This window comes from Aquila chrysaetos, chromosome 1 (genome assembly GCF_900496995.4).
Source record: "Aquila chrysaetos chrysaetos chromosome 1, bAquChr1.4, whole genome shotgun sequence".
In the NCBI taxonomy this organism is placed as follows: Eukaryota; Metazoa; Chordata; class Aves; order Accipitriformes; family Accipitridae; genus Aquila; species Aquila chrysaetos.
The window spans coordinates 49601314-49628474 of NC_044004.1; the positions used below are offsets into that span (position 1 = coordinate 49601314).

The 27161-nt window shown below is 35.7% G+C and overlaps 1 protein-coding gene across 12 annotated transcripts in view; it reads right to left on the reverse strand.

The window, feature by feature from the left end:
* Positions 1 to 27161, reverse strand: part of ARFIP1 (ADP ribosylation factor interacting protein 1) — a 45313-nt gene that overhangs the window by 10190 nt on the left and 7962 nt on the right. For 6 of the 12 annotated variants that reach the window (XM_030009273.2, XM_030009243.1, XM_030009220.1 and 3 more), the window contains 6 exons: positions 25634 to 25735; positions 16159 to 16273; positions 13344 to 13439; positions 11780 to 11889; positions 6722 to 6943; positions 3040 to 3197 (listed from right to left, as the gene is read on the reverse strand). In XM_030009273.2, the coding sequence (XP_029865133.1) occupies positions 3040 to 3197; positions 6722 to 6943; positions 11780 to 11889; positions 13344 to 13439; positions 16159 to 16273; positions 25634 to 25726 (794 nt within the window). In that variant the 5' untranslated portion in view covers positions 25727 to 25735. Of the gene's footprint in view, positions 1 to 3039; positions 3198 to 6721; positions 6944 to 11779; positions 11890 to 13343; positions 13440 to 16158; positions 16274 to 25633; positions 25738 to 27161 lie in introns of those variants that run through there. The other 6 variants (XM_030009263.1, XM_030009235.1, XM_030009254.1 and 3 more) reach the window with 6 other exon arrangements.

Here is a 27161-nt window from a genome sequence, read left to right on the forward strand (position 1 = left end):
AAAGAGCACAAGGGAAAAAAAAATCTGAAGGCAAAGCGTCTCAAATCAGACCTTACATATGGGGCCAAGTACAATAGAAGATGAACAAAACAGTCAAGTACAGAAAAAATAAAAAACCCAGGCAAGTTCCCCCCCCCGCCCCCAGCCATTTATCAAGCAAAACCTCCCGTAAGTACATTGTATAAAGCCGCCTCAACAAGTACCCTCCCTCTTCTGCTCCTGTCTCAGCCACATGCACCCAACCCTCTGTTTTGCACTGGCTTCAGTGGTCAGAGCCTTTCCTGGGACATCTCAGCTTATTAACCCAGATAAAGCTAGTAAATTTTTTTCAGGTTATTCTTCTGCTGTTGCATCACTTCAGTGAAGAGTTTGTGTTGAGAGCAAGAGAAGCGCCAAGAGCAGGAGATCCCCTTTAAGCAGATGTTTGAGCAATGGCTCACTTCTACCAAACTCTGTCCCAAGGCTTCTTCAGCATGCTCTAGGCTTCTCTGTATGCATTAATCATAACAGTTTTATAGTTCTTCCACAAATAGTTTTGAGATAACTTGTCTGCCCTACGGAAAAAACAGGCTGCAAAAAGATGATGCATTACTTATACTCTGCTGAGGGCCTATCTTATTTTCCTACGGAAGTCAGACTCTCTGGATCAATACCATCACTGAAGGAGATAAGGGAAGAGAAAGACAGAAAGTTAAGACTAACAGCCAGGTAAGTATTTAAGCTAACTCTGCACCAAAAGTATATATCCCGCTTCTAGATAAGACAGATGAAAAGTTTTTTTGAATTTATTCTTGTTCTCCCCAAAGGATCTACCCTGGATACTGCTAGCAAAAACAGAATTGATGTTACGGTATAGGCTCTTGCCTCCAGATACCTGACAACGTTTTAATTGAACCAGTTAGTCTTCACACACCACTATTTATTAAAATAGTTATAAACCTCCTTGATATCCTTCCATATTAGACTATACCATTTTATTATATGAATAGAGATGAACCAGTCATACATTCTTTCTCATTTTAATGGCAAAAAATCAGAATGTCTTAAAAGTATTTTTTAATACAGAAGTAAGTTTGAATATTCAGTTTTGTCTTCAAAAACATTAAGTAACTTCCCCCCCCCCCCCCCCGAAAGTGTATTTAAGTTAAGCTTTCTATTCATCAACACATAGCATTTAGGTGGGAAAAGCACCTATGGAATCTTCATAGTTTAAAGAATGTATCACTAAATTAATCTTCTGCTTTCCAGTGTTACACACAAGCCTACCAAGCACTGGATCCTTGCCAGATAAACTGTTTTTATGTTTTAAAATGTTATTGCAAATGAGTGAGACAAATGTAATAATAGCCTCTAACTTTTTTCTTCCTCCTCTCCTGCAACATGTGCTCCTTTCTTCACAGCTATCTAGCACCTGACCAGGTAAAGCAACAGACAATAACCAGAAATCACTCAAAGGCCGTGGGCAGCCCTGCCCAAAGTCTCACTCTTCCTTCCATACTTCTTTGTAGCTTTCAAATAATGGAACCTAGCACATCAGCACGTGATAGATGCCAATTTTAATGTAACAAACCAACCTATTTCTGGCTTTTTCAAATATGCTTTCTCACAGACACTGCTAAAACTGGAAACAAATCAGGATTAAAAACTGGTTATAAAAAACTTTTCAGTTGGTATAGCTGCTCCAAAATAAAATACAACATTTTCAGAGGCAAAAGGAGTAATATTCACAGGGCTGTTCCTGATTCTCACTGCCACTATGATTCAGGCTTTATTTAAAGAGTTTACGACTTAATTCCAAAAAGGAAACAAACCAATAGAGAGTTGACAGAAGAGGGGAACAGATGAATGCTGAATTGCAACTGGGGACAGGGAAGAAGAGGCACAGAAATAAATGTGACCTATTTTCACATTGCAAAATGATGGACTGGCTATGTAAGGAAAGAACCTCTGTAATTTATTTGCCTTATTGAAATGGCAAAATACTTGATTTCTTTAATAAACAGAAAGGGAAAGTAATGAAGGTATTTCAGGAGGGAATAACCGTATATTGACAATGACTGGCAAGAACAATTGTAGCAGATTTATTTTGTGTAAATTTTCAAGGGGATACCTGGAAAACGTGCGAACTGATTTTTTTTTCTTTTTAAATACTTTAGTGTCAAAAATAAAGCAATATGTTATGTTCATATTAATTCTCCCTTTCATGCCTTTTGAAAGTTTACCTAAATATCAAAACAATAACCTACTATTTTGCTTATAAATAAGCATTAGAACAGAACAATTTAGAAAAACGGGGGAAAGAACTTCAAAACTCAAGTGGCTTGCAATTTTTGACCAAAAAAAAAAAAAAAAAAATCACAAAAAATTATATGCATAAGCTACAGCCTTTGGCAAATTAAAAGAAACACACTTTATCCTGTTAAGTGAAAGAAAGTCAGAACGGAACCAAGCATCAGAAAGGAACACAAGTCCAAACCCTGACAGGAAAAGGGAACCTAGCTTTAGAGTACTATGCTACATCCAGAAGTAACCTTCTCCAGGGCAGGAAACCCATTATCTACTGCTAGATGTTATTCACTCGCTAAGAAATTTCTTTTTATTTTCCCCTTTCTGACCAAGCCTGCAATTTCTGCATAAAAATTGAAGTATGAATTGCACGTATTGTGCATCAACAGAAGCACAAAATTAAGTATTTTTCAGTCAAAGAGATTATTTTACCTATTGCAACGCAGCTGGATAAAAGGGTTAATCTTGCACTGTCACGCTGCTTAGAAAGCCACCTTAATCTAGCACGCAGGAAAAGACCACGTAATTACACCTAAAGCTAACAAGTAAAATTAAGTCTACAACAGAACGTTTACAAAACATTTGAAGATATGTGCAATGAGGCAGTTAACTGTAAATCCTAATTATATGAGAGTTGTGTTACAAGGTTTCTATCTGACAGGTTAGTCACTAAAATACAAGGACTAAGCTAATACAAAGTCTGTTTCCTGAAGATTAGTATGTAATGAAAATAGCTAGACACAGAATAGCTACCTGGCACTTTCATACTGTTTCACAGTCAATAAAGTATCTTCAATTGTTTTATTCACCAATGTATTCACACTGGCAATAAAAAAGTTAATAGCCCCAAGAAGAGTTTCTCCATTTTTAGCTAGAAGTTTCTGTGTTTCTGCATTGTAGCCAAACTCCTCCTATAAACAAAGAGCAGAGAAAACAAAACTGTAGATTATTTAAAGTCATAACATTCATCAGCAACTATATAAAAAAAATACAAACACACAGATGTGGCAGTTCTTTCACTTCTGTTTGGGTATGGTTATGATTAAACAGATAACATTTCAATAAAATATTAAGTTCACAGTTTTTATGAAATCTCTCTAACATCAGTAAACCATAGTTCACAATTTTGTTACCAGGCATGACGTTAAATCCTATTTTATAACGTGATTTTTCTGCACTCAGAAGTCTTGAATGTTAATTAGAGGTAAGCACTAATGTAATCTTTACATTGTCATTAAGCAGGGTTTTAATCCAGCATCTCTCACGTGGTTGTCTAGGTAATGCTTTAATACCAACAGAGACACGACTACATTAAATACAGTAATATAACTAAATTCACAAGGGCACACAGCATTAATTAGCTATTAAGTTTTATTCTTACATTCTGGAAAAGAGAACTGCAGAAAACCCCAACATCTATCACAGTTTAACAGGCTGTAAATAATTGAAGAGCAGAGCATTATAATGGATAGCAAATAAAAATTATGATGCAGCTCAGCCATAAATTTTAAAGGGACAAGGGCAAAATTATTTCCAAGGCATTTCAGTCACATTTGGATATAATATGGTTGTTCACATCTTTTTGTTAAGAGCAGTGTAAGCCCTGATCAAGGCTGCAAAGATTTTCCTAATGCATGGATGCCAAACGAGTCCAATTATTATATTTATGTCATCCATATGGCATCTTCATATTCTGCAGATGGGAGTTCTCACAGAAGAGTGCAATCTCTGGTTGTAATGGCTGTAAAACGCATTAGGTTCATATTTGGAACTTGGTCTTTTTAGGCTTGCACACTGCCAACAATTGACTCAGAAGTGCTGTATTCTCCCAGTTTCCTTTCATCTGTCTAGAACACAAACAGCAAAGCCAAATGATATTTCATGTTAACATTAACGACTTCATGAGGGTAAGGGTAATGGGCAATGGTAAGGGAAGAATCCTCTAGAAAAGGAGGTGCAGTGGAAGTGAGCAATTTGAAGAAGAAAAAAGAGAACTTAGGGCAAGTTTTCATGAGCTAAGCCCTGTAAACACTGCGAAAGATCTGTCGCCTTTGCTTTGCACAGCTGCTTGGGTGGCAAAAGCAGTCAGCCAAATCACTACAGATCTTGCTGAAACAAAAAAGTAGTCTTTTTCAGCAGGTTTTGCTCTAACATTGCCAGATACACAGTAACAGAAGCACTAACACAGGGAAGAAATAGAGTATACAGGCAGAGACAACAGCAGTAGGACTGCCCCTTTCAGCAGTGTTTGGTCCCATCTCTTTTCCCTCCTGCAGCAAGTCTGCAATTAGTCTTCCAGCTGGTCCTCTGACCCAGATCATCGCAGGCCCAAACGAGCAACACTACCAATTCAAAAAAGGGGGGTAAGAAGGATGGGAATGCAGTGGCCTGCAGTACTAAGAAACATGCTAGCCACCGAAACTGTCCTCCTACTGGTTTGTAGTTTCATACAAAAGCTTTGGAGTTTTGTCCATGATCTCTGCAGATACCTCTTACAAAACAGACAGGAAATCCTTTCTGTATCAAGAGTTTACACTCAGTTCATGCTCTACGCACAGGTCAATTAAAATTGGAATTCATCTCTCTGGAGTTGGAATTCATCTATAACTGGAGGCGCATGAGCGTGGAACCAGGAGTTCTCTTTGCGTCCAAAAGAGAAACAGTAGAACATTCACATTAAGTAATACCTCTGCAGATAACACATCACAATCTTGTTATCATGTATAAAATAAGAAATACTACCTTAAGAAGTGGTGTGGGGTTTGTTTTTGTTTGTTTGGGGGTTTTTGTTGTTGGGTTTTTTTGGTGTTTTTTTTTTTTTTTTCTTAGACTTATATCCTGTTATCACATTAAACATTAAAGACTACCTGTTCAGAAATTTTACTTTTAGTCTTGCACAAGTTTTAGAGGCAACAATGCTATCCAAGCATCCAGGAAGAATAGGCCAGGCTACAGATGGTAATACAGTATAGGTTAAACAAAGGGGAAACACAAAGAGGAAAGAGACAAACATCAGGCAAGTCTCCAAGAGGCAAGGTTAGATAACTTTTATTACAGCAGCAGAAACCTTTATTTGATTTTCATCAACAGCCCCATTCAATAATCTACACAAGAGATGAATGACTGAAACAAATTCCAAGACCAGTACAAGATGCTGAAAGAATCTGGAAGGACAGTATTCCCATTAGAAGTTACAAGCTATTCATGGAAAAGACCCGCATTCATTAAACAAGAGCATGATGCCAGATTTAATCCAAGTTTCAGAAGAAACATCCTGCTTCAGCACATACGTCATAACAATCACTAAGTTCTGCCACAAACCACACGCCCATATTTGTGTCAAGAGTAAACCGATTATTAAAAACTTCTTCTTTTAGCAGATTATTTAATTTCTTAGCTCCTAGTAGTGCTCTACTTTCACAGATTTTCATCTATCAGACTGTAATATTAAAAACTCCTGTACTCCAGTGCAGGACTCTCAATTTTTTTCAGCTAGCTATCAGTTAAGGTTCCTCTGTGCAAGCATGAACTCTACCTCCTCCCTCAATGGGAATAGACAATCATGAAAAGGGAAAAACAAACAGACAGAGGTTTTAAGTTTAATAACCACAAAGATAATTTGGGCTGTTTCAGCAGCTATGTTTTAGGGAATCACTGAGCCCCTTAATACTGCTTTTCCAAAGGATCAGTAGCAGTATCAAATTGCTTTAACTTCAGAAGTACAGAACAATCAATGTAGAAGCAAGCCAGCTACTATGTTTCTTATGCAACATCTACCTTCTGTCTCTTTACAGCAGACAGTTTTATTATCGGCACAAAAAGTGCCAGTGTTACATAAACTTCTAAACCAAGGAATCATAACAACCCAAATGCATATATCTAAAGATTGCCTCTCTTGCTCAGAAACTCCAAACAACGTAAGAATATGGCTTAGTCCTATTAGTAGCAAAATTCTGATTAAAAAAGGACTTTGAGATGAAATCTCAATGCTTAAATATGCTACAGAAAAATAATTTACTGACATTCAATGTGCACAAGTGAAGTAACGTGCTCTATTCTACTTACTCCCAGGCATATTCCCCAAAGACATCCTGTAATTGAAATGACGTAACACTCTGGAACACTTTGATGACACTTCATTAGAAGCAAAAATGAATAGTAAAATGCATTTTCTATACAAAGGAAAGTTGTCAGTTCTTGAGTCCAACCATCAACTAAAGGCAAACATTTAAGAAACAATAACGAACTACAGTAATTTCAATAATTTCCTATAGTTTTAAGTGAATTACATAAGCTTTTAACATAAAGAGCATGTAATATATTTTTAACTACAATGTTTAGTAAAGTAGCTGCTAACTACTATATACCCTGCACGAGTCAATTAGGCTTATCTTCATCTCTGCCATTTTATTTTTTAACACTATAAAAGTCTTACATGAAGTTCCAATGATTTCAAACTCAGGTCAGCAAATGCATCTCCAAGTTGCCTTTGGGTATGTACCATCTGGAAGAGTTGTGTGGACAGTGTCTGTGCCAGTCTCAAGATATTTTCATATTTCTTTTTGTTATCTCTCAATATATCTATTTGAGCTTCTAGTTCCAGATCTACTGTTCTTGAGCCACGACCCAATTTTTCAGAGATGATCTGACGTGTACACTGGGGAAAAAAAATTTAAAGAATCAAGTATATTCAAGACAACACAGCATACACCCATTTTCAGCTTCAAGGGACGTATAATTACACACAATTCTTTCACAATCACCCCTCCCAATATAAGTTTGCACAACAAACTGAAAAAACAACACACTCTTTAGAAGTTTATCTGGACTCAGCAAGAACAGTTGGACAAGTCTCAACTCCTACTAAGATGAATATTCAAGTGAGCAAATCAAGAGCATAACTAATTGTTTCTCAAGTAAAAGAGCACTTATCTCTTTTTAGGTTTGGTGAATCTCATTAAGTTAAAAGAAGCAATTTAGCCCACTGCATTAAAGTCAGTTAATGGGAGTATTACTAGTTCTGCATAAAAATATCTAGTTAGTGATCTTTTGGACTTTGTCTATCAACCACCTAATTCCAGATCACCCATGGTATGCTTTCCAAAAATGTTATTTTTGGAGGGTTTTTTGGGGAGAGGTAAGGAGGTGGTGGTTTTCAGCATGTTTTTTAAAGCTGACTGGGAAACTGGGAACTCCTACTGAGAAATATGTAAAACTATTAAAATGCATTTCTCATTATTTACACATCTATAAAATGGAGCTGATTGTCTCAGAAAGACTTAGTATTTCTTCTCTGTCACAAGTCAAATTCTTAACAGATTTGCAGTTCATTAACACAGTGAGCAGACAACGTGCTCTTACAAGGCTGTAGACACTTTCACCCAGCCAATGGCTGTGACAGCTCAGGCTGCTACCACATTCCACTTATCTGCCAGAGATTTGAGCCCAACTTGGCAGTGAGCCTCCCAAGATGCACACTGGGGTTTCCCTTGACCGAGACATAGGAGAAGCCATTTGCAAAGCACATGTGTAGCAAAGCCACACAATTTCTCTATGGAAAGCAGAAATTATTTACTGTTATGGCAAGTTACTTGAAGTTAATCTGTGGTCCCAAGCGGTGAAGAGATAACCAAGTTACACATATGAAGAGTTACTGCTAGAAACCAAATTACAAGGAAATGAAGTTAGCAGTCAAGGCCACAACTACTCTGAAGGGACTTAAGTGCAAAGCTGCTATTTTGTTAGGTGAAATAATGCCCAAGCCTATCTTATATCACATTCCCCAAATACATTACAGCACTGGATTTCCTAGGGTTTCTAAATTCAAGGACTTTAGTTTAATCCAGTCTTTACTTACATCCAAAGGAGATACACATTTAACCCGCTAGAACTTTTATGTCCTTTCTAAATTTAATAGACAAACAGAGGAAAGACTCAAGAATCATCAAGCTGAATGAGTTGGTCATAACTCATAAGCTCTAGATTGGAAAGTACAGACTATTTGGGCTACTTTATTAGATTCAACCAATTAACAAGAAAGAGCACAGCTAATCTAGGAGACATTTGTCTGTCAAGAATCAGAAATCTGGGAGAGCATAACACATCATATCAACACAGAATACAACTTTACAGTCTTCATAGAAATTGCAAAATACAGCTTAGCAATGAGTGTGGTCAGAGCATAAATAAGCATTTCACTAGGAACTATGGAATTGGTAGGCAAACTTTGGCTATTTTTCAAAAAAAGTTGAGACACACACACCCTTCTATGGATGGAAATGCAAGAGAAAAATCTGAATCACGGAAGGCAAAACTTGGAAGCAAGAATAAATTAAAGGAAGGAATTATTTTCAACCCAAGAGTATTTGCTTCAGAAGTTACAGTAAAACACCTAAAAAACCCCAGCAGCCACAAGTAAGGAAAAACTAGTAATTGGAAAGACTTAAACTGCACACTTTATCTTTAGCTACATCTCAGTTTAACAAAGTTGAACACTGAGACTGAACAAGAATAATTGAGAAAGAAGATGCACCTATCAATTTTGATTTACTCTGGTTCTGAAGAGACTAGTACAGACACACAAGTTGCTGTATATTCTCACTAGCAAATGGAGAAAATTCCATATATTAATTCCATTTTGCTTTGTTCTAAAAGAGTATCTATAAAATAACACTGTCCTCAATAAGACCATGCTCCTCAAAAAGAAGTCACACAAGGCAAAGTTTAACAAAAACAACTCTCTCAAAGAAAAAACTCCACCAAAATACATTTAAGAGAAATATATTTTAAATTGCATATGTTAAAAGATGAACAGAGACATTACTGGACATGTCTCAAACAGATGTTCCACTATTAGCTCAGTATTAGAGAGAGGCTTGTAAAACAGGCATATAGGGTTTTTTTCCCCCCCTCAAAGTTTAAGAATTTTTACGAAAAACAAAAAGATAAGCTTTTTATTGGAATTGCTGAAAGTCAGGAAGAGTCACAACTTTCTTGTGCCTATGTCTTTTTGCTAAACTGAAAACACCTTTCTCATCCAAAGGGGGAGGGAGGGGAAGGGAAAAGAACAGAAAAAGCTCTTGCCACTTGATTATGGAAAGAAGGGCAATTTCTTTTGACGCTAACTCATGATTCCTAGGGAGCATAAGATTGGAGAGAGTGAAGAGGGACAGTAGTTGCAAAGGCAACAGAATAATCTTATCAGGTTATAAATTATGGGAAAAAGTTAAATACAGTCTATGAAAATTCATGGTTAGGCTAAACAGAAGAGCAGTTTTAACCTCCTGTGATTTTCAGTTGGAAACAGTTTCTTGAAACAGAAATAAAAGTGGGAGGTAACAAAAGCAATTGTCTCATTCACAGAAGTGCATATGGGACAAAATGCAAGGTCCTCAAAATATACGAAGGCATACTCAATCCTCTCTTCACAGATGGGTATGACTTCTGAACGTATCCAATTTAGATTTCACAACTCCTGATACAGACACCATGAGGAACTACTCATGTCAGATTCCTAAAGAACTTCCTAACAGCAAGTTTCACCACTAACTCCACTTGCAGATTAACGTCTGGTACATTGAATAGCACAGATTTCAGCTCAGAGGGGTTCAACTGCTGACTTCCCTCCACTAACTATTTACTCCTGCCCTGTATTTCTGCATCTTCTAACCTCTGATCAGTTAGCTATTATGAGATAAGGAACAGACTTCTTCCCGTGACCTTCCTAATGGGAACCAAAGCAAGCCAGTATGTCTACAAAGTGAAATACTGTCCTTAATCAAATTAAATATGCTTTTTGCACATAGCCTACATATAAAGTGTTTTCAAATGTATGGCACCTCCAGGGACATTTGCATAATGCTCCCTCAACTCAGAATGAATTCATAAGCTCTCTCTGAACAATCCTATTCCTCAAAAAAAGCTGTACAAGAAGTCAGTATGGGACTCTAGAAAGATCATAACTGACCTACCTCCTTAAGACATATTTGGGAAACAACTTCAAGCTTATAGATTTCAAGCAAACAGATTCATTTAAGTTCTCTGAAAGTGCTAGTCTTTGTTTGCTATGCCATAACTGGTGGGATTCTGGATTTCAGGGAGGGGAAGGTTTAAGCCAAGAAAGAAGTCTAAAATTCCAGACTTTGCAAAGACTACTGCCAAAGAAATAACGTTCTAAACAAGGATCTGAGACCACTTTTCCCTGCATTTTTCACTAGTCCTCTGGCTATTGCTTCACATAAGTGGGTTTGCAATCATTCCGCAATTGAGACATGGGGAAGTTCTGGGTTTGTTTTCTAAATCAAGGCACCAAAAAGAGAGAATAAGTTCAAGTTCTCTCCTATTTAGTTGTGGCATAGCAGATTCAATCTCAAGAGTCAATGTTTCTTAAACAGAATTTTAAAGAACAGCTTCAGCTGAATAGCACATATTCTGATTAGATCACAGCATACTCCAGGAGCAGCTGACAGACATCTGCAGCTGCTACAAAATTTAGATTACAAGAAACATAGAAATTCTAAAAGCCATTTAATTAGACATTAAAAAAAATGCAAACTTCTGATTCTAACATAAAGAACAGCTTAAGCATTTACTAGTGGGTAGAATGTCTTCATCCCTACTTCCCATCCTCACTGGGGAGGAAGTCCTTACCTGGACTTAAGAACACTGGAGGCATTCAGACCTGTGTTTTACAAGAAGTTTTTTCCACAGATTCTTCATTTTTTCACAGTTTGATGTGGATCCCACTGATGCACAACCCACCTGTCCACAGCTCTGTCATTTAAGTTGCAGGCATAACAAAAAGCTATTTTTCAAAACTGGTCTTCATTTAAAACTCCTGAGAGTAACATATTCCCTGACAATTGTTCCTTACCTTATGACTTTTTAATATGAGTCACTTCTGGCAAACCGGTGTGCTTTAAGCACCTTTTCTTTATTCTTTTGTTATTATTTTAATTTCATCAAATCCCAATTGATCACAAAGAAGCACCATACAAGAGTAAAACACACGCAAACTGAAGCAACAATTCCAACACTAACAAAAAACAACCAGCCAAGACAGAACAAAAACATCAGAAAAGCGATTAACAAGTATGGAATTTGTAGATGGGTCTTTTTTCCCCATCAGCTAAAATTTTATTGTATCAGCAATCAACTCAAAGATAGCAAAAAGATTTAATTACAACCATTAGTGCTGAAATCTGTACATTCTGTATGTTGAAGGGGACATTAGAAATGGAACATTCTTTACGTTGTTAAATCAGTAATACCTGTGAAAGATTTTCCACTTAAAACTAAGGATTTAAAAAGGCTTACAAAGAATGCTACATGGGAGAAAACTAAGCCTTCCCTATGCATTCTTGCTTATGCTCACTGCAACAACAGATTACTTTCATACAGTAGTACAATACTTTGAAAGCTTTAGTCCGATCTAGCAGCAAATTCATTTCTAGAATACATACATACACACACACACAAATATATGTCTGCATACCTTGTAAGTGTTCAGGCTCCACTTTCTCACCAATTCCAATTTCTCCATTGCTGGATTCTTTACTTCATCTGCTAACACAACAGGTCCACTCTTCTGCTGAGCTCTGCCCCCTGTGTCAGACACAAAGCAAATCTTCAAGGCCTTGGGGTTTTTTTGTTTTAAGGGATCAATAGCAGGCATGAAAGATTTGTGCAATTGCAGAAAAAAGCAGAGCAAGATGACAGTAAGAACTTAAGATGAATATGCAGATTTTCAAAATCAATTCCAGAGAGAAAGAATTATTTTAAAACTGATATAAAGCATGTAACTCTCTCAGTATTTCATGTAGTAATAGGCTGAGTAAAGCTTACCTGAATGCACAGTTTTACTAACCAACCTTAAAACAGCTTGAGATATATTTATTATTTAATCTATGTTTTAAAGTTCCAGCAGTTGAACAACCTCTTGGATTTAGCCAATCTAGAAGACTGTTTACAACCTGCAGACTATTAAATGAAAATTATCGGCATATAAAAACTGTTGTCAGAGTACAACTAATAAATTTCAAAACAGATTTTTCATCTTTTCCAATGAATGCCATCCTTTCCAGAAGATGTGTTCAGCCAATATTTAACTTATTTATTTCAACTTTATTAGCTCATTGTATTAGGAATAATTAATTATACAAACCACCAGTATAAAAACAGCAACAAAGAAAATATTTAAAGCAACAAATTAAAATATCTAGGGCAAACCACCACACGTTAATTGCCAATACTTAGCATTTTCAAGCTAGTACGGGATATCATGTGGATTCCAAGTTTTAATTTTGCAAAAATATTTCTTAGTGTCCTAAACAGTAAGAACTGCAAAGCACTACCACTTTTTAAGGAACATTTTTATTTATTCATATACAATTTTGACTACTCCTGCTTCTAATCCCTACTGCTACTTACAGTCACCTTAGCCTTGCCAGGTTATTTATGTAAATAAGAGTTTGGAAAAAAAGTCTATACAGATGCCTCAAGATACTCGTTTAGCATCAAGCTCTACTATGTTCTTTACGTCTTCAAAATGCTGTGCAAACATTAAGTAATTAATCCTCTCAACACCCTTATGAGGTAACTGAATAGGTTTTCTCCTTTTATATAGGAGGAAACAGACAAAGATGTTAAGTAATTTGCCCATAGGCACAAAATGAGTCAAGTGGCAAAGCCTAGATTGGGTGTTATGAATTCCTAATGGCCACCTCATACTCTATTCTACTGGAGTATGTGATCATTTTGGCAAAAAATGCCAAAAGTTTCAGCTTTAACCTAAATAAAAGATTTTGATTACTCCCATTTTAGCTACTGTTTATTATTAATATTTGGTAATTATTTTTTAAATATTATAGAGCAAAAAGCAGCATACAGAAAGGAAAGCAGAGGTTACTTTGTGAACTGTTAAAAGCCAGAAATGAGAGCCACCAAAAAACCCCAGAAGTTATATTTCCAACTAACAGTAAATCAAATTATTAGAGACATGGAGGAGTTAGTACAGTGTCAGCAGAGACAAGGGCGTTATCCATTCAGTGCTATGATACCTGTGGGAATAATTAAATCGCAACCTTGTCCAGCCAGTCTGCTAGCTGCTGCACTGCTAGGAGATATAACAGATGATTTGGGTGATGCTGAGGAACCTGAAAAGGGGACACATTTAACCATGAAAATCCATCATCTTCCCTTCAAAGGCAATGTGCACTTTTACACACATAGGGTTTTTTTCAAAACAAAGAAACATTTGCTTCAGCAACACACTAGATAGAAGTGTTCGCAGAAAAGTTACTGGAATTTCTGATGGAAATGCTTTTTAAGAGGTGCAGCTGTTCATGTGAACTACTCCAAGTTTTCATGATTTAATCTTTTTCTCTAGGTCATGATGCCAAATTTATTTTTTTTTTTTTGTAAGAGTAATCAAAATGCAACTGACAGCTTCATGAGTAAAGTATATACTATCACCAGAAAATTCCAGGAAAGATTGTTATATACAGCTTCCACAGCTGAAACCTCCTTTTTCAGGTCTAGGTAGATTTCACTCTGCACTGTCACTGAATGGTACCCACAGCATTAAGGGGTGAAGTAAGCTCTGAAGTCTGTGCCAATTTCAGATATACTTGATTAACATCTGCTCCTAAGTCTGTGTAAACACACAGCAATAAGCCATCCTGAAGATCATACCAGCCATTAGTTGTTAAGGTGTGTAATCTCCTTCCCAAAAGAAAGATTTTTACAGCACTTGCTTGTTCTCTTTAAAAAAAAAACAAACAAACAAACAAACCCAACTTTAAATGACCTGCACCATGTGTGTTCTCTAAGCTGTTCCAGGATTAGGCTTTTCAGAGCTTTGCCACTTTCATATCACATAAATGTGAAGTGGCATTCTTATGAAATTTTCAGGATTGAAAAAACAATCAAACAAGTTAACTTCTTGTCTGTAGTGATGAGTAACCATCCTATTGGGGGGGAGCTTTTATTACGCTTGCTGAGAAATTCGGAGATACTTCAGGGCTAACAGTGTGCTGGGAGGGAAAGGAAATCAAGCCTAAACTTTAGCCGTTTCAACAAAATTATCAGTAATATCAAAAATATCACTCAACGTACCTGAATCAACAATCAGCTTTTGCCTTTTAAACATACCACTGAGCACTACTAACACGGGGTACATGAATCCAATGATTTGGATCCAATTACACAGAAAAGATGAGATTGAAAGACGGCTCACTCGCTGTGTCCTTCTATAGCAATACATTGCATAAGAGCTGCAACTGGATTCATCCAGGCAGAGAAGTTTGACTGCAAGATCCTGCTAAAGGCCTAAAGACTGAATCACTTCAGCAAGCGAGCCAAGACAAGCAGTTAAAAAAATCCTTATCATTTGACAGAGTATTAATGCAGCTTTATGCATGCTTCATCATTCAACATCCCCCAAATTCTAAAAACCCTTCCCCTCCAGTATTGTCTACTTTGCATTCAAAAATGCAGCCCTAATAAGGACATTCAAACAGAAAATAGAATTTCTAGAAACAGGACAATCATTCTACTTTTGTCCATAGTTTCATAAGAAGCCTTAATTTCTACCACTTCTCTCTCCCTCTGATTTGGTTAGAGCATTAGGAAAAATCTGAAGAAAACATTCTTGGAGGAAAACTGTGGTATCTAAAGTGTTAAAAATGACATGTCCAAAACTCATCATTTGTGTACATAACTTTCTACAGAACATTTGGATTTCAAACATATTAATGTAGCTTGAAACACATTTTAGACACTTTTTCCCTTACAGGTTAATGCACTTAACAGCTGCTACAGTTATCCTGCTAATAGAATACAAAAAGGCAAGAATGGTGAGCAGTTTGCCATCTGGCCAGTTTTTAGCTAGATATTTTGCTAATTTCAAAGACTTAAAGAAACCACAGCATTCACTTCATAATATATGTAAAGTACAGCATGTAAATCACTGTTTTCATAAGCACAGAATTTTACCAAACAGGAAATGAAGCAAAATGTAAATTAAATCTATGACTACAAAGAGACTTATTTTCACAGCTGCTCATTTGAGATCATTTCAAACCTTTCAAATTCAGAAATTGTAGAAGCTACACAATTCATTAAAATATCACTTTCACATACTATATCGTGGCACTCTTGTTTTTAGACAGATGGGAAACACTGACATTACTGGCTTGTTTATCACTTTATACTTCTCATTGTTTAATACTAGCTTAGATTCTCTAAAACATACATTAATACTTGCATAGTGAATTAAATATTAACTAAAATCCTTCTGGTATAAACAACCGCAACTTTGTGCTAAGAAAATATGAGAACAGACATTTTTTCATTACGTAGTACCTAGAAAAAGAGACCCAAATACATTAAAGTAATATAGGCACTATAACAAAAAAAGGAGAGACAAGTCTCAGGGACAACAAAGAACTCCACTCATTAATCTGCTCCAGATAAGTGAGCTGTGTATCAAGAAATAAGTAACTCTTCAGTTATGTTTCAAATCAGAACAGTACCTACAACATTTAAAGAAAGCTTCAATGAAATGTAATAGTAAAATTCTTCAGTCTGACACCATTTCAAGGTGCTCAAGGACTTCCCTTTCTGTAAACACAGACCAATTTAACACTAAGTCGCTTCCACTAGTCCCTTGACAGATACTACAAGTGTACCATATTCTCTCTATTTTAACAACACAGCTACCAGAGAAGATAAACAGGTTGTCAGTAATGCATATCTCAATGTGTACATTTACACCAAAATGCTCAAAGCAGCTACAGAACATTGTATACCTGACCATATGAAAATATGCCTTAAGATTTTAAATTGAGAAGTAAAGACAAAAAAAGCAGTTACCTTTACCTGGAAATGGTCCTGCCTCAACGACTCCCTCTTTGGTGCTGTCAAAGCCATGAGATGTTATTTTGGTTTCAGAAAGTCCAAGTCCAACTGGTAATGAGTGTTTCAAGTCCTTGGAAATATTTTAATAAAAATGGAAAGTTAATGTTTAAAAAAAGATAAAAGTGACTCAGAAGTATTATAATGCAATTTCAGCAGCTCTCAGACAGGCAATTCTGCCTTTAGCCTGGGATGTCTTCACTGGTGTCACAGCATTCTACTGCAATGCACAAATAAATGAATGAGAAACACTGTTAAGTATAGCCTGTGTATTTATTCTAGAATTTTCTTTTATATTGATGAAGAACTAGAATGCCATCTCTTAGAGCAGCAGTTACCAAAAACGTGGCCCGCAACATCATGTTATGTGGTCTGAAGCTGGTCCAAACAGCCATATCAGTTTAATAATGTTTCCAGTTAAAAACCAACAGGGGTACAGAATGATCTAAGACTAAGAGCAGACAACATTTTACAAACCAAAAATGTGGAAGCAACTGTCATAATGTTAAAGATAAAAAAAAATTACTTTACTCTAAGCAAGAAATAGCTTTAAAATTCACAGCATCCTTACTTAATTTCTACAAACAGCACATGAAATCTCTTCAATATTTGACATGGGAGAAACATCCAGAAAGGCATCACTTCAACAGCTTCCTTCTGAGCACCTACTCTACATCATCACAAGTGCTCACAGCACAAAGTTGCAATTTACTTCTGTTTGCTTTTGAAACTCATTGATTTAAAATTGCCTGAGATCACCTTGTTTAACTTTTGAGAGCTAGGTTAACTACTACAACCAACTTCAATGCAACTGAAGTTTTCACAAAAGCCCAATGCAGGCCTATAACTGAGCTATGAATTCACATATCAATTCACATACCATCCTACTGCCCATTTTTGCTATCTTACCCACCTCTACAAATAGCTCCTAAAGGTTTCCGGGACTATATTTCCAGCCATCTGATTGAAGTTTAAGCCTCTGGTGTTATGGAATATACTTAGGGCTTTAAAAAAAGTTCAGGTATTCAAAGCAATTTAAAACTACTAATTTGTAAAAATAAGAAGTGGGTGAAAAGCTACTCTGGAAGCGAAAGCAAAAAGGTAAAATACACTTACAAAAACTTAAGCATCAAGAAATTGGAAAACTGGAAGTTTCTGGAGTCAGGTACTCTTTTGCATCCCCTTTGCTTCCATACAAAGGCAAAAAAGATGAAAAAGTATAGAGGAGCAATAGTGAAATTTGCAGAGAAAAACTATACATAGCTTTAAGATGTCAGTGTCTGGACATGTGCAGTAACTATTTATGATATACGCAATGCTTCTAATTACAAAGAAAACACAACCTTTAAAATCCAATCTATGTTTGACGTATTACTGTAGTCACTCGATCCACAAACCAGAAGCAAGCTAGTACATAAGAATGATACTGCCTAGAGGCTCAGACTGTCAAGAACTGGCTTTGAATCACATCCCCACAGATTTAGTTAGTTGCCTTCAGTTTAAGACAAACTCCTGGGAGGAGGAAAAAAGGAAGAGCTACAAACATATGAATTCCAGCAGAACAGAAATCTTGTTGATATTGAAAACCCAGGATGTTACTGCAATCAGAGTAACCAATTCCTATAGCCATACTTTCACTCACATGAACTGGCTACTTAACAGTAGATTATGCTATATTTGTGTATCTGTAGCATTATACAAAAAAGAAAAAGGAAAAATAAACAGCATGAACAACAAATAGTAGTCACATGCAGAACCTGATTTCACAAATTAAGCATATAACAACATTGGATACATACTGTTTCCAGTCTTCACAACTGACTTAACACTGGTGCTTCCATTTAAGTACTTGCAGTTGGTGGTATGCTGCAAAGCCTTTGCTTCAACTTAGGTTAGCTAACAGAGTCCATTTAACTAAAAATGTAGTAAGTCAATAGAAGCTGAAAAAGCAGACAGACTTGAAAAGGGATAACCAGACTGCAGAGGAGAAGATGCACTGATATAACAAAAAGGACATGGCTTTTTTTTATTTTCCTGAAGGCACCTTGGCACATTGCATAGTTTTCAGAAATACCTAAATCTGTAGCCAAACAAATGTAGACAGCTAACCTGCTTAAGCATGTTCGCAATAGGAATCTAAGCAATCATCTGTATTTAAGGTTAAAATGCAGAACATCTGCTTTGTAAAGACAAAAGTTTCGATATAAATTTAAGCAATTGTACTACTTCTGTACATTCAACTTAATTCTAATTTGAAGCTAAACATAGGCTGAACAAACTACAGAGTTAAATAAATCAGCATATTACAACACATCCTTCTCTTAAATAAAAACCTGATATTTGGATCATGAAAATTACTAAGATCTACAATTGTGTATATATACATATCAGGTTTTTTTCCATAAATATATACATATGTATGTATAGGTACACAAACACATATTTGTTTGAAGAGATCTACACTTTTTTCATTAGCAAAAAGGCAAAGTTCACTGTAAAGAACTGCATTCAAAGCTGTGTTTAAACACCTAATTAACTAATTGAAATATACCCTGCTGAAGAAAGTTATCCTTGCATATGAATTTAAGATATTCACCATTTGTCCATTTATACATGACCAGAATTGTCATAAAAAAGTCAGTGATCATCAAAACACTACTTTTTTTGTTTATAAACATGCAAGTTACTGTTCAGTGGAGACACACTTCTGCATGTAAACTTCAATTTTTAACATGCCATTCTTGCAACTGATTTTGCTTGCCTTTTTTTTTTTTTTACACAAGTGTAGATAAAAAAAAAAAGCTACCCAAAAATCTGTAATCATTCTGACAAAGCAATTTATCCCTTCAATAATTTACAAAGAAGGATGATTTACAAACAGCCTTAGACTAAGAAAAGATTGTGCATAAAACCCCACATTTAAGAGAAGATATGACAGTACTTAAGGAGATTTTAGAGTGGTAAGAAGGCTAGGTAAATAGCCTGCTATGTATTGCTCTTCTAGCTAAGAGGAAGATTTTGATTATCAGAAGATCTGCTCTCAAACTCGTAAGTGATTTCCCCCCTTCTTCATAAAAGGGAAATCAAGTCTTTAGAATTCATCAAAATTTGTTGGTGTATTTCAAAACTACAAATCTGTTAAGGGATCACCATCACAAAAAAAAAAAAAAGAAAGAAGATGCTTCATTCATAATTTTCAATTGCATGAGGCTGAAAACTATTGCATGTTTATGCAATTATCATCTAGCAGAAGTATTTTAATATTGTAACTTCACTGAGACCCAGAGCTAGAGGTCTAAAATGTCTACAACTCAGAAGATTCCCAGTTGTTAAAAGGTTGGATTACCTACCCCACCCTCAGCCATTTAGCATGCTAAAGGCTCAAAGAAGCAAAAGCATGAAATATAGGTACGCAGAACAGCTGCACTAGCTTAATTAGATCTAGTCAAGACAGTGCAAACCTGTATTGAATAGAGCATTTAAAGCACTTTAACCCTTTGTTAAAATCCCATTTTAATTTGTTCAAATCACCATATTAAACTAAATGTGTAAATGAGACTAACCTTACTAAAATACAACTCTAACAGCAATATTCATCAGGTTATTATACAGATCATCCAGATGAACCAATATGTATTTTTGATATATCAATCCTGTTAAGACAGTAGACACAGCAAAGAAGGTGCTCAGAATGCATGTTCATGAAGGAAAGCTGCCTGAATTACAAGACTACCTCCAAAAAGTTACTTCCCATCCATGCTATCCATAATGATCTAAAACGAAGAGGGGAAAGATACCAGAACTGTATTGTTTCTCCACCAGTACAAACCAACCTAGTCAGAAACAAACCTAGTCAAAACTAACTTAGTAGAAACACAATACAAATACTCAGGACAAATGCGCTCCGGAGAAACTCAGTCAAAACATACTTCGAAACTTAACAGGGACTCAGTTGAAACATACTTAGTACAAACTTAGTAGAAACTCGGTCAAAACACACTCAGGAGAAAGGCGCTCAGGAGAAACGTACTAAGAAACTTAGAAGCACAGTCACTCTGCAGCAGCTTAGTAGAAACTCAGAAGCAAGTATTAATTGTATTAATTTCTTAGTTATGTCAATCCATTATTAATGCATGACTAAGCATTACCTTTTGCTTAGTACCAAGAGTAAGTTTAACAGATATGGTTTTACTTGCCTTTACTATCTTGAATAAAGGTATTTTAAAAACCGCATATCACTAGCTAGGTCAGGGAGTCCATTAAAAGTGGAGTGACTAAACTGGGAACAATCATATGCTCGTTTATTTTTTAATGATGGATGACATTTTAAATAAAACTACTCAAGTAACCTTCAGGAAAAATTTGCAACACATCTTACTGTAAAGTTCACAGTTTAAAGTTTTAAAGACTACAAGTCCCATGAAATAAAACATAATGTAGATAGACATAACATCTATCCAGTAAGATAATTGGCTCTGAACTTTAGCTTCTTATCCTAATTCATGTGCAAGTGGAGCTCCTTGTACATATTCAGCATTTTCTTCTTCTCTTTGCCCTATTATATCACTCAGCTCCTATCTTCCATTAATTAAGCCACTAGATCCTCACATCAATATAAATTCAGGCATAAAAATAAATGGGAGGAGAGCTGAAGGCTTTAATTGATGCTGAAGTGGCAAACAACATGGACTGACATATTTCTTCTATTCTCCAATACATTGCTCTTCACTCAGAAGACCCTTTCTTCTACTACATCCCTTTTGACTTACTTAATATCATACTACAATCCAGTTTTAAATTAGTTTCCCTTCTACTCTCATCATTAACATTGATATTTTTTGTTTTTAAGACTGTATGAAGCAGACCACTTGGCAACAAAAAGAAAGACTGGTCTTTTTTGTTCCATCTCCTAAAACCAGTCTTCTAGAACTGACACATAGAACTGTATTTTAAATCAGTCTACATTAATTAAAATGTAATTGCCCAAAGTAAAATCTAACTATGCCAGTCAACATAGCAAAACCTAAGAGATTAACTTGGATCTTTCAGGTAGAATGTGAGTGACAAGGCTGGCATTTTTTTCAGAAGGCAAAAGACAAAAAAGAATTGACGTTATCTATTTGTGCAGCCTGGCAATGGAATTACAGAACAAGATGCTGAACACATGCACTCAGAATCATCAGATCCCAGAACTTACTTCCTAATTTTAATAAGATAAATTGAAGACTCACAACAAAGTTAATTTATCTTTTGCAGCCTAAAGTTTATTACTGGTATTACATACACATTTAATAATGGTTTTGCCCCCATAAGAATAAAAAAAGAGCCAGGAGAAGAGAGTCTACACTGAAAATGAAAGGAAACAATTGGAACAACAATTTCAGAGACTCAGACTGATAATAACTTCATATAGACTTTGTAGAATAGTTTAAACATAACAAATAGCTTACAGCTGCCTGAATACCTTTACAGGCAGACCAAACAGTTTTGATTAATTTAATTTATTTCTATGCAGCTTTCACACTATATGGCATGTTACTGAATTAGGAATAATATACTTCCTCACTCCTTACCACAGTCCTCAGCTCCCAATCCCTTCAGTGACAATAAAACACCACTGTTCTAATCACATAATTATAATAGCATGGGAGGAAAACTGTGTTCCAGGAGTCGGGGATAAGTGAGATAAACCAGTGCAGAAAATAAACCAGCAAGACTTTCTTGTATGTTGAGTTTTCTTGTACAAAGTAGTAAGAAAAACATGTTTGATTAGGAAATGCTGAAGTCCTCTGTTATTAAAACAGACTAACAAACATCCCAACATTGGCTAAACGGTTCTATACACCAAGCGTTTAAAGCTTAAGCGAGTTCCAACAGAGCTTGGAGAGCTGAAAAGCACTGGGTCAAGCTTTTTCGTAATGAAAGGACATTAGACATTTCATCCAATGACGACTGAAGCTACAGCCTTTTTTAGTTGAAAAAAGTTTCCATCCATCATACGGGCAGGACAAAACTTGTCAGAATTCCACAGGCATCTCTTATTATTACAAACAAGACAGAATTAGAATGTAGCAGCATATTTCTGAATGAGACTTTGTAGTTAGGCAAACACTTATTTAAGTCACCTTATAAAATATGCTTTTGATTCTTTTTCTTAAACATAAGGAACAAAGAAGATGCATCAAGTAGTGCTATATCACATTCCCACAAGACTGGAACTAATATGCTTCCTTCTGAAATGACGTTATGGCAATCTATGCTGTCTGATGTTCTGCAAAACTAATGGCATTTTTCTTCAAAGAAGGAGCAACCCCACTTTGCCACTTCCAGGTAAATACATTTGCACTACCTTGCCTTGCAAAGTGAAATACTTCTCATGCTTGAGTACATACAAATACTGCATTTGGAGGACAGTAAACACGCATTTTCATGCCTGAGCAGCTTATGGATGAGGTCTGATGGAAGCACTAAATAGAATGCAAGTCTAGAGGAAAGCTTCATTTTGTAATTAAAGAACCCTGAAGAAAAGGTTGTAGAAGACCAAATAAAAAAAATACAGGATAAATGATGTTTTATTTTTTACATCTGAATTGTACAACATCTAGATGAACAGCTCCCTGATCATAACAATAAGAAAAGAAGAAACTAAAATAACCTCGTTTCCCAGCTTCCCAAGAAGGCGTAATTGAAATCAATATATTGGAGTTTGAGTCCTCTAAACTCTACTGTGGTCATATACTCTTACTGAGCACTGTGGTAACAGTGCAACTTCAAGTGGTAATGGTTTCTTGCCCCTTTCCTAAGCAACCTCCTAAAAATCAGTACTTGGCTTGTCATTTCCGTAAGTCGATAGGAAAAAAGACCCCTGAAAACTTGGCACAGAAATTTTGTGGTGCAATGCATATTGCTTTAGGTTAAAACAAAAAATTACCTGGCAAGGAAAAAAAGAGAAAGTGTAGCATTAAGTATTAGAAATAACAAACATGAAACAAGATGAATAGAAGCTAAATATTAGAATTTCAGACTAACAGATTAGTAAACAGACCTAGATGTTAACTCCAAGGAGTTTGTTTTCTTTGTTTTGTTTATAAGAAGCCCTGATTATCACATATTCTGAGTTTAGGTCACACATGCGGGTGTTAACTTGTACAAGAGTTCAAAAAAATAGTTGAAGCACACTTCATTGATCTCAGAATAAGCATTGTGAAAATAATTACAGCAGCAAACTCAACTATGTGCGCATAGTATAAATTTTCTGCAACTCAACCAAATATCTGACCCATTTTTATGGAAGTTTCGAAATATAGTTGACTCCAAGCCAGCAAAATAATTAACATGACAAGAAAAACCTACTTGAGCTTTTATATGTGGCCATAGGAAAAAAAACTACCTTAAGATTGGAACTTTCCATTGAAAATGGTGATTATATTTTGACTGAACAAGGGCTCTGACCCAGTCAACAACAGTGCAAGTTCCGTTAAATACTGGATGCACTACACTGAAGAAGCAATTACTATGTAAGGAAAAGATAACTTAGCAGTCATGTCACAGCAGCATCAAGGTCATCAGGCTTAAAAATAGTAAATCTGCTTCTCTACTTCCAGGTGAACCCAAATTCATCACCACTTAAAGGTGTATTTTTGTTGCCCCCCCTAAACATAGGTACATCTTTATCAAAATTTAGTTTTAACTTTATTTCATTAAACATCGTCCTAATTTTTACATTATGTTACTGGTAGATCTAAGTTGAATAACAAATCTTAAGAAACATAAGCCTTCCCTCATTGCAGTGCTATTCATAAAAAAAAAACCATGGCCCATTCAGCAGAAGTAGAAAAAATGCCCAGTAATAAGTGCAGTATTTTTTTAATAAGAGCTCTAATATGGATGCATTTCCATCTCATGAAGTTTTATGCTTTTTTTTTTTACAGCCATGCTTACTATACAGCTACCCTGCAATCATAGTCAAATGGTCTCAGATGTTGTTTTCAGGATCTATTTTATTTTTTAAATACATATTTTTACATATTTATTTAACATTTTGATTTATAATGATAATATAATAAATACATGTTTAAAATTATACTTTTAATATATATTTAAATGCTTGTTTTCCCATTTTATGAATAAAATTGCTGGACTAAAAATCAGTATCCTCAAGGCTTAGAATCAATAATTAGAAAAGTATACACTTGATTGTGCATTACAGAGCACCCAATACTTTACACTATTTAACAGTCAGAAAAGATTTGCCACTACTAACATACCTTTCATATAAAAAAGTTATTGCAAGATGCAGTATCTGCTTCGTTTTTTTTAGTCAACTTTAACAGTAATTTATCAACTTTGAAGGAGTTTTTCCATTAAAGCTAAAACCAGCAGACAAAATTAGGCAGATGCTTATTTTACCAATATTCAGGATGTATATATAATTTGTTTTTAAACTTATGAAGGCTCCCCCCTCTAATCAGCATTTTAGCAGGACAGAATAAAATGTTGAAGTTCTGCTCAGTATTTCTTTTAGAAATAATCCTGCACTGCAAGTCAGCATGGGAGTGTTAAAGCTTCGAGATTTCCTTAAAATCTAAGTCTCAACAGATATCTAATAAATGTGGATAATTAACTAGACCTCATATTTCCAACTGAAAAGCAAAATAAAAAGAAAACCAACCCCAAATTACATAAACTATACCATAGCACCCTCTGCTGGACAGCCTAACACAAGAACTGATAGTAAAATATATCGAGGTTAAGGGAAAGAACTCAAAATTGCATACAGATGATCATGGAAGTATAACTTTTTTTCAACATACAACAAATAAGGTGGATTCTGATACATCTCATCTATATAGCATATAGCAATACAGTAGTAATTTTTCGTTTTCAGCACAAGAAAAGTTACTTCTCTCCTTTTTACAACTTCAAATCAGAACTTGACTATCTTTCTTTACTTTTAGGCATGTTGCTTCTAAACTTAATACCCCTTAGAAGTAGCTTGCCTCGAACAATTTGATACTTTTTCATAAAAGATTTAGGATTTGTTAGCCTGAATTTACAGGACCTGTTAAGTCTCATATTTTAAAAGTGCTTGCTGTCCTGTTTTATGAATAAAATTGTCGGATTAAAAAATCAGTATCCTCAAGGATCAGAGACAAGAATGTAGAAGCATATGCACTTGACTGCGCATTACAGAGCACCCAATTCTTTACACTATTTCACGTTCAGAAATATTTGCCACTACTAACATGCCTTTTATACAAAAAAGGTTATTGCAATGTGCAATCACATTATGTCAAATAATAATTTATGAGCTTCAAAGGAGTTTTTCCATTAAAGCTCTAGAAAACCTTCAAGTGAAGTCTGCTATGCATTGCATTGTAACTCTAGCATTTCTGATAATGGGACCTTATTAGACAGCAAAGAAAATTCTTACCCTGTTAAAGCTGTGCTCGTGAGAATCTTCCAGCTGTCCGTTGCTAGTCACAGGAATTTCTGCTGCTGAATTTTTCGGAGACTCTTGAGCCATTGCACCTTCCTATAGTATAAGGACAAACAAGTTAGCATTTGTCTTCAATTTCTAATGAGTGATCTATATGAAAATATTTGATGTATAGGTTTCATAACAGTTGATTTTATTTCAAACTCCTATTGGTAATATTCTGATATACTAGGTCTGTATACATTCATTTAATCACATACCAAAATCACATTAATATGCTAGCACAGGTCAGACAGAAGTAATTTAAAGCTTCAAGATCTAAGAGAAATGAAACACTAAAATTTAACCCATTGATGTGGGGGGTAGGGGCGTGTCAGACAAATGAGACATGTGGGACCAGACAAATATTTTCTACACACACTCGAACCGTAAGAGTAGTTTATGTACCTCAAACTATAAAAAAGGTGAGCTGGCTAAAAAAAAAATTGTACTAGCTACTGGTAAGCAAGAAATATTAGAGAAGTAAAATGAGTTTAATCATGTGTTACAAAAAGAAAAGTACTGATTCCAAACTGTAAAATAGTTTAACTTGCTTCTTATTTTCTCATAATATAGTGCCACCTTCTGACTAAACTGTTGGTATGCAACTGTCATTCAGTCAGCGGTAAATCTGAAGTGAAATGCAGAAACAAGAACTTAAAAGCACCAATGCAATTCAAGAATCAAAGTTAGTTTCAAAACACAGCTGCATTGTGAACAGTAGCAGCAGCTGTGAAACCACGGCTTTCAAGAGTGACCTAAGGTATAACCTAGAAGAGACATTCCCAGAAGAAATACACACCATTTACAAGCACCTGAAGAGGGAATGGCACCCTAACACTCCCCAAAACTAAGAGAAACTGAAAATTTCGGCCCTCTCAAAAAAACTACCCCTAACTCTGCAAGACAGCTTCATTAGTCAACTAAAGCGTCAACAGTAGAAAAAAATCAACACACAACCAAAGCAGTGTTTGTTCAATTACTTATATAAAAGTTGTCTGAAGTCTTCAAACCAGTCCGTGCACCTGTGCAAGACTGGCAAGACCTGGTACACCATCAAGGCGTACTTAAGAATAGGTGCTTTCTTCGCTTAAAGTTCCTAGATCATCAAACTGAACCAGCTCTTTTCAGTCAAAGGGTCAGGAAGAGGCCCAGTCTGAGATCAGGCTGAAGAGCCAGCAGCTTCTCCAACCACACGTGGAGCTTTTACAGGATATCCATATAACACAAAGATTTTATTGGTACTTACTCAGGATCACCTGCACCATTCTTAATCAGCAACATCCTCTGTCATACCCCATTGCCAATATTTCCCCCACTATCACTTCTCACCACTTCATTTACATTAGTAAGCTTGATTTCCTTAGTAAGCTTTGAGGCCTCCCAAGCTTTTAGTCTAACTAGTCACTGTCTGTGCGCTCCAATAAACATGCTCCTCTAACTCCTGATCGCTTTCAAAGCTATGTTACTGTAACTTCTTCCA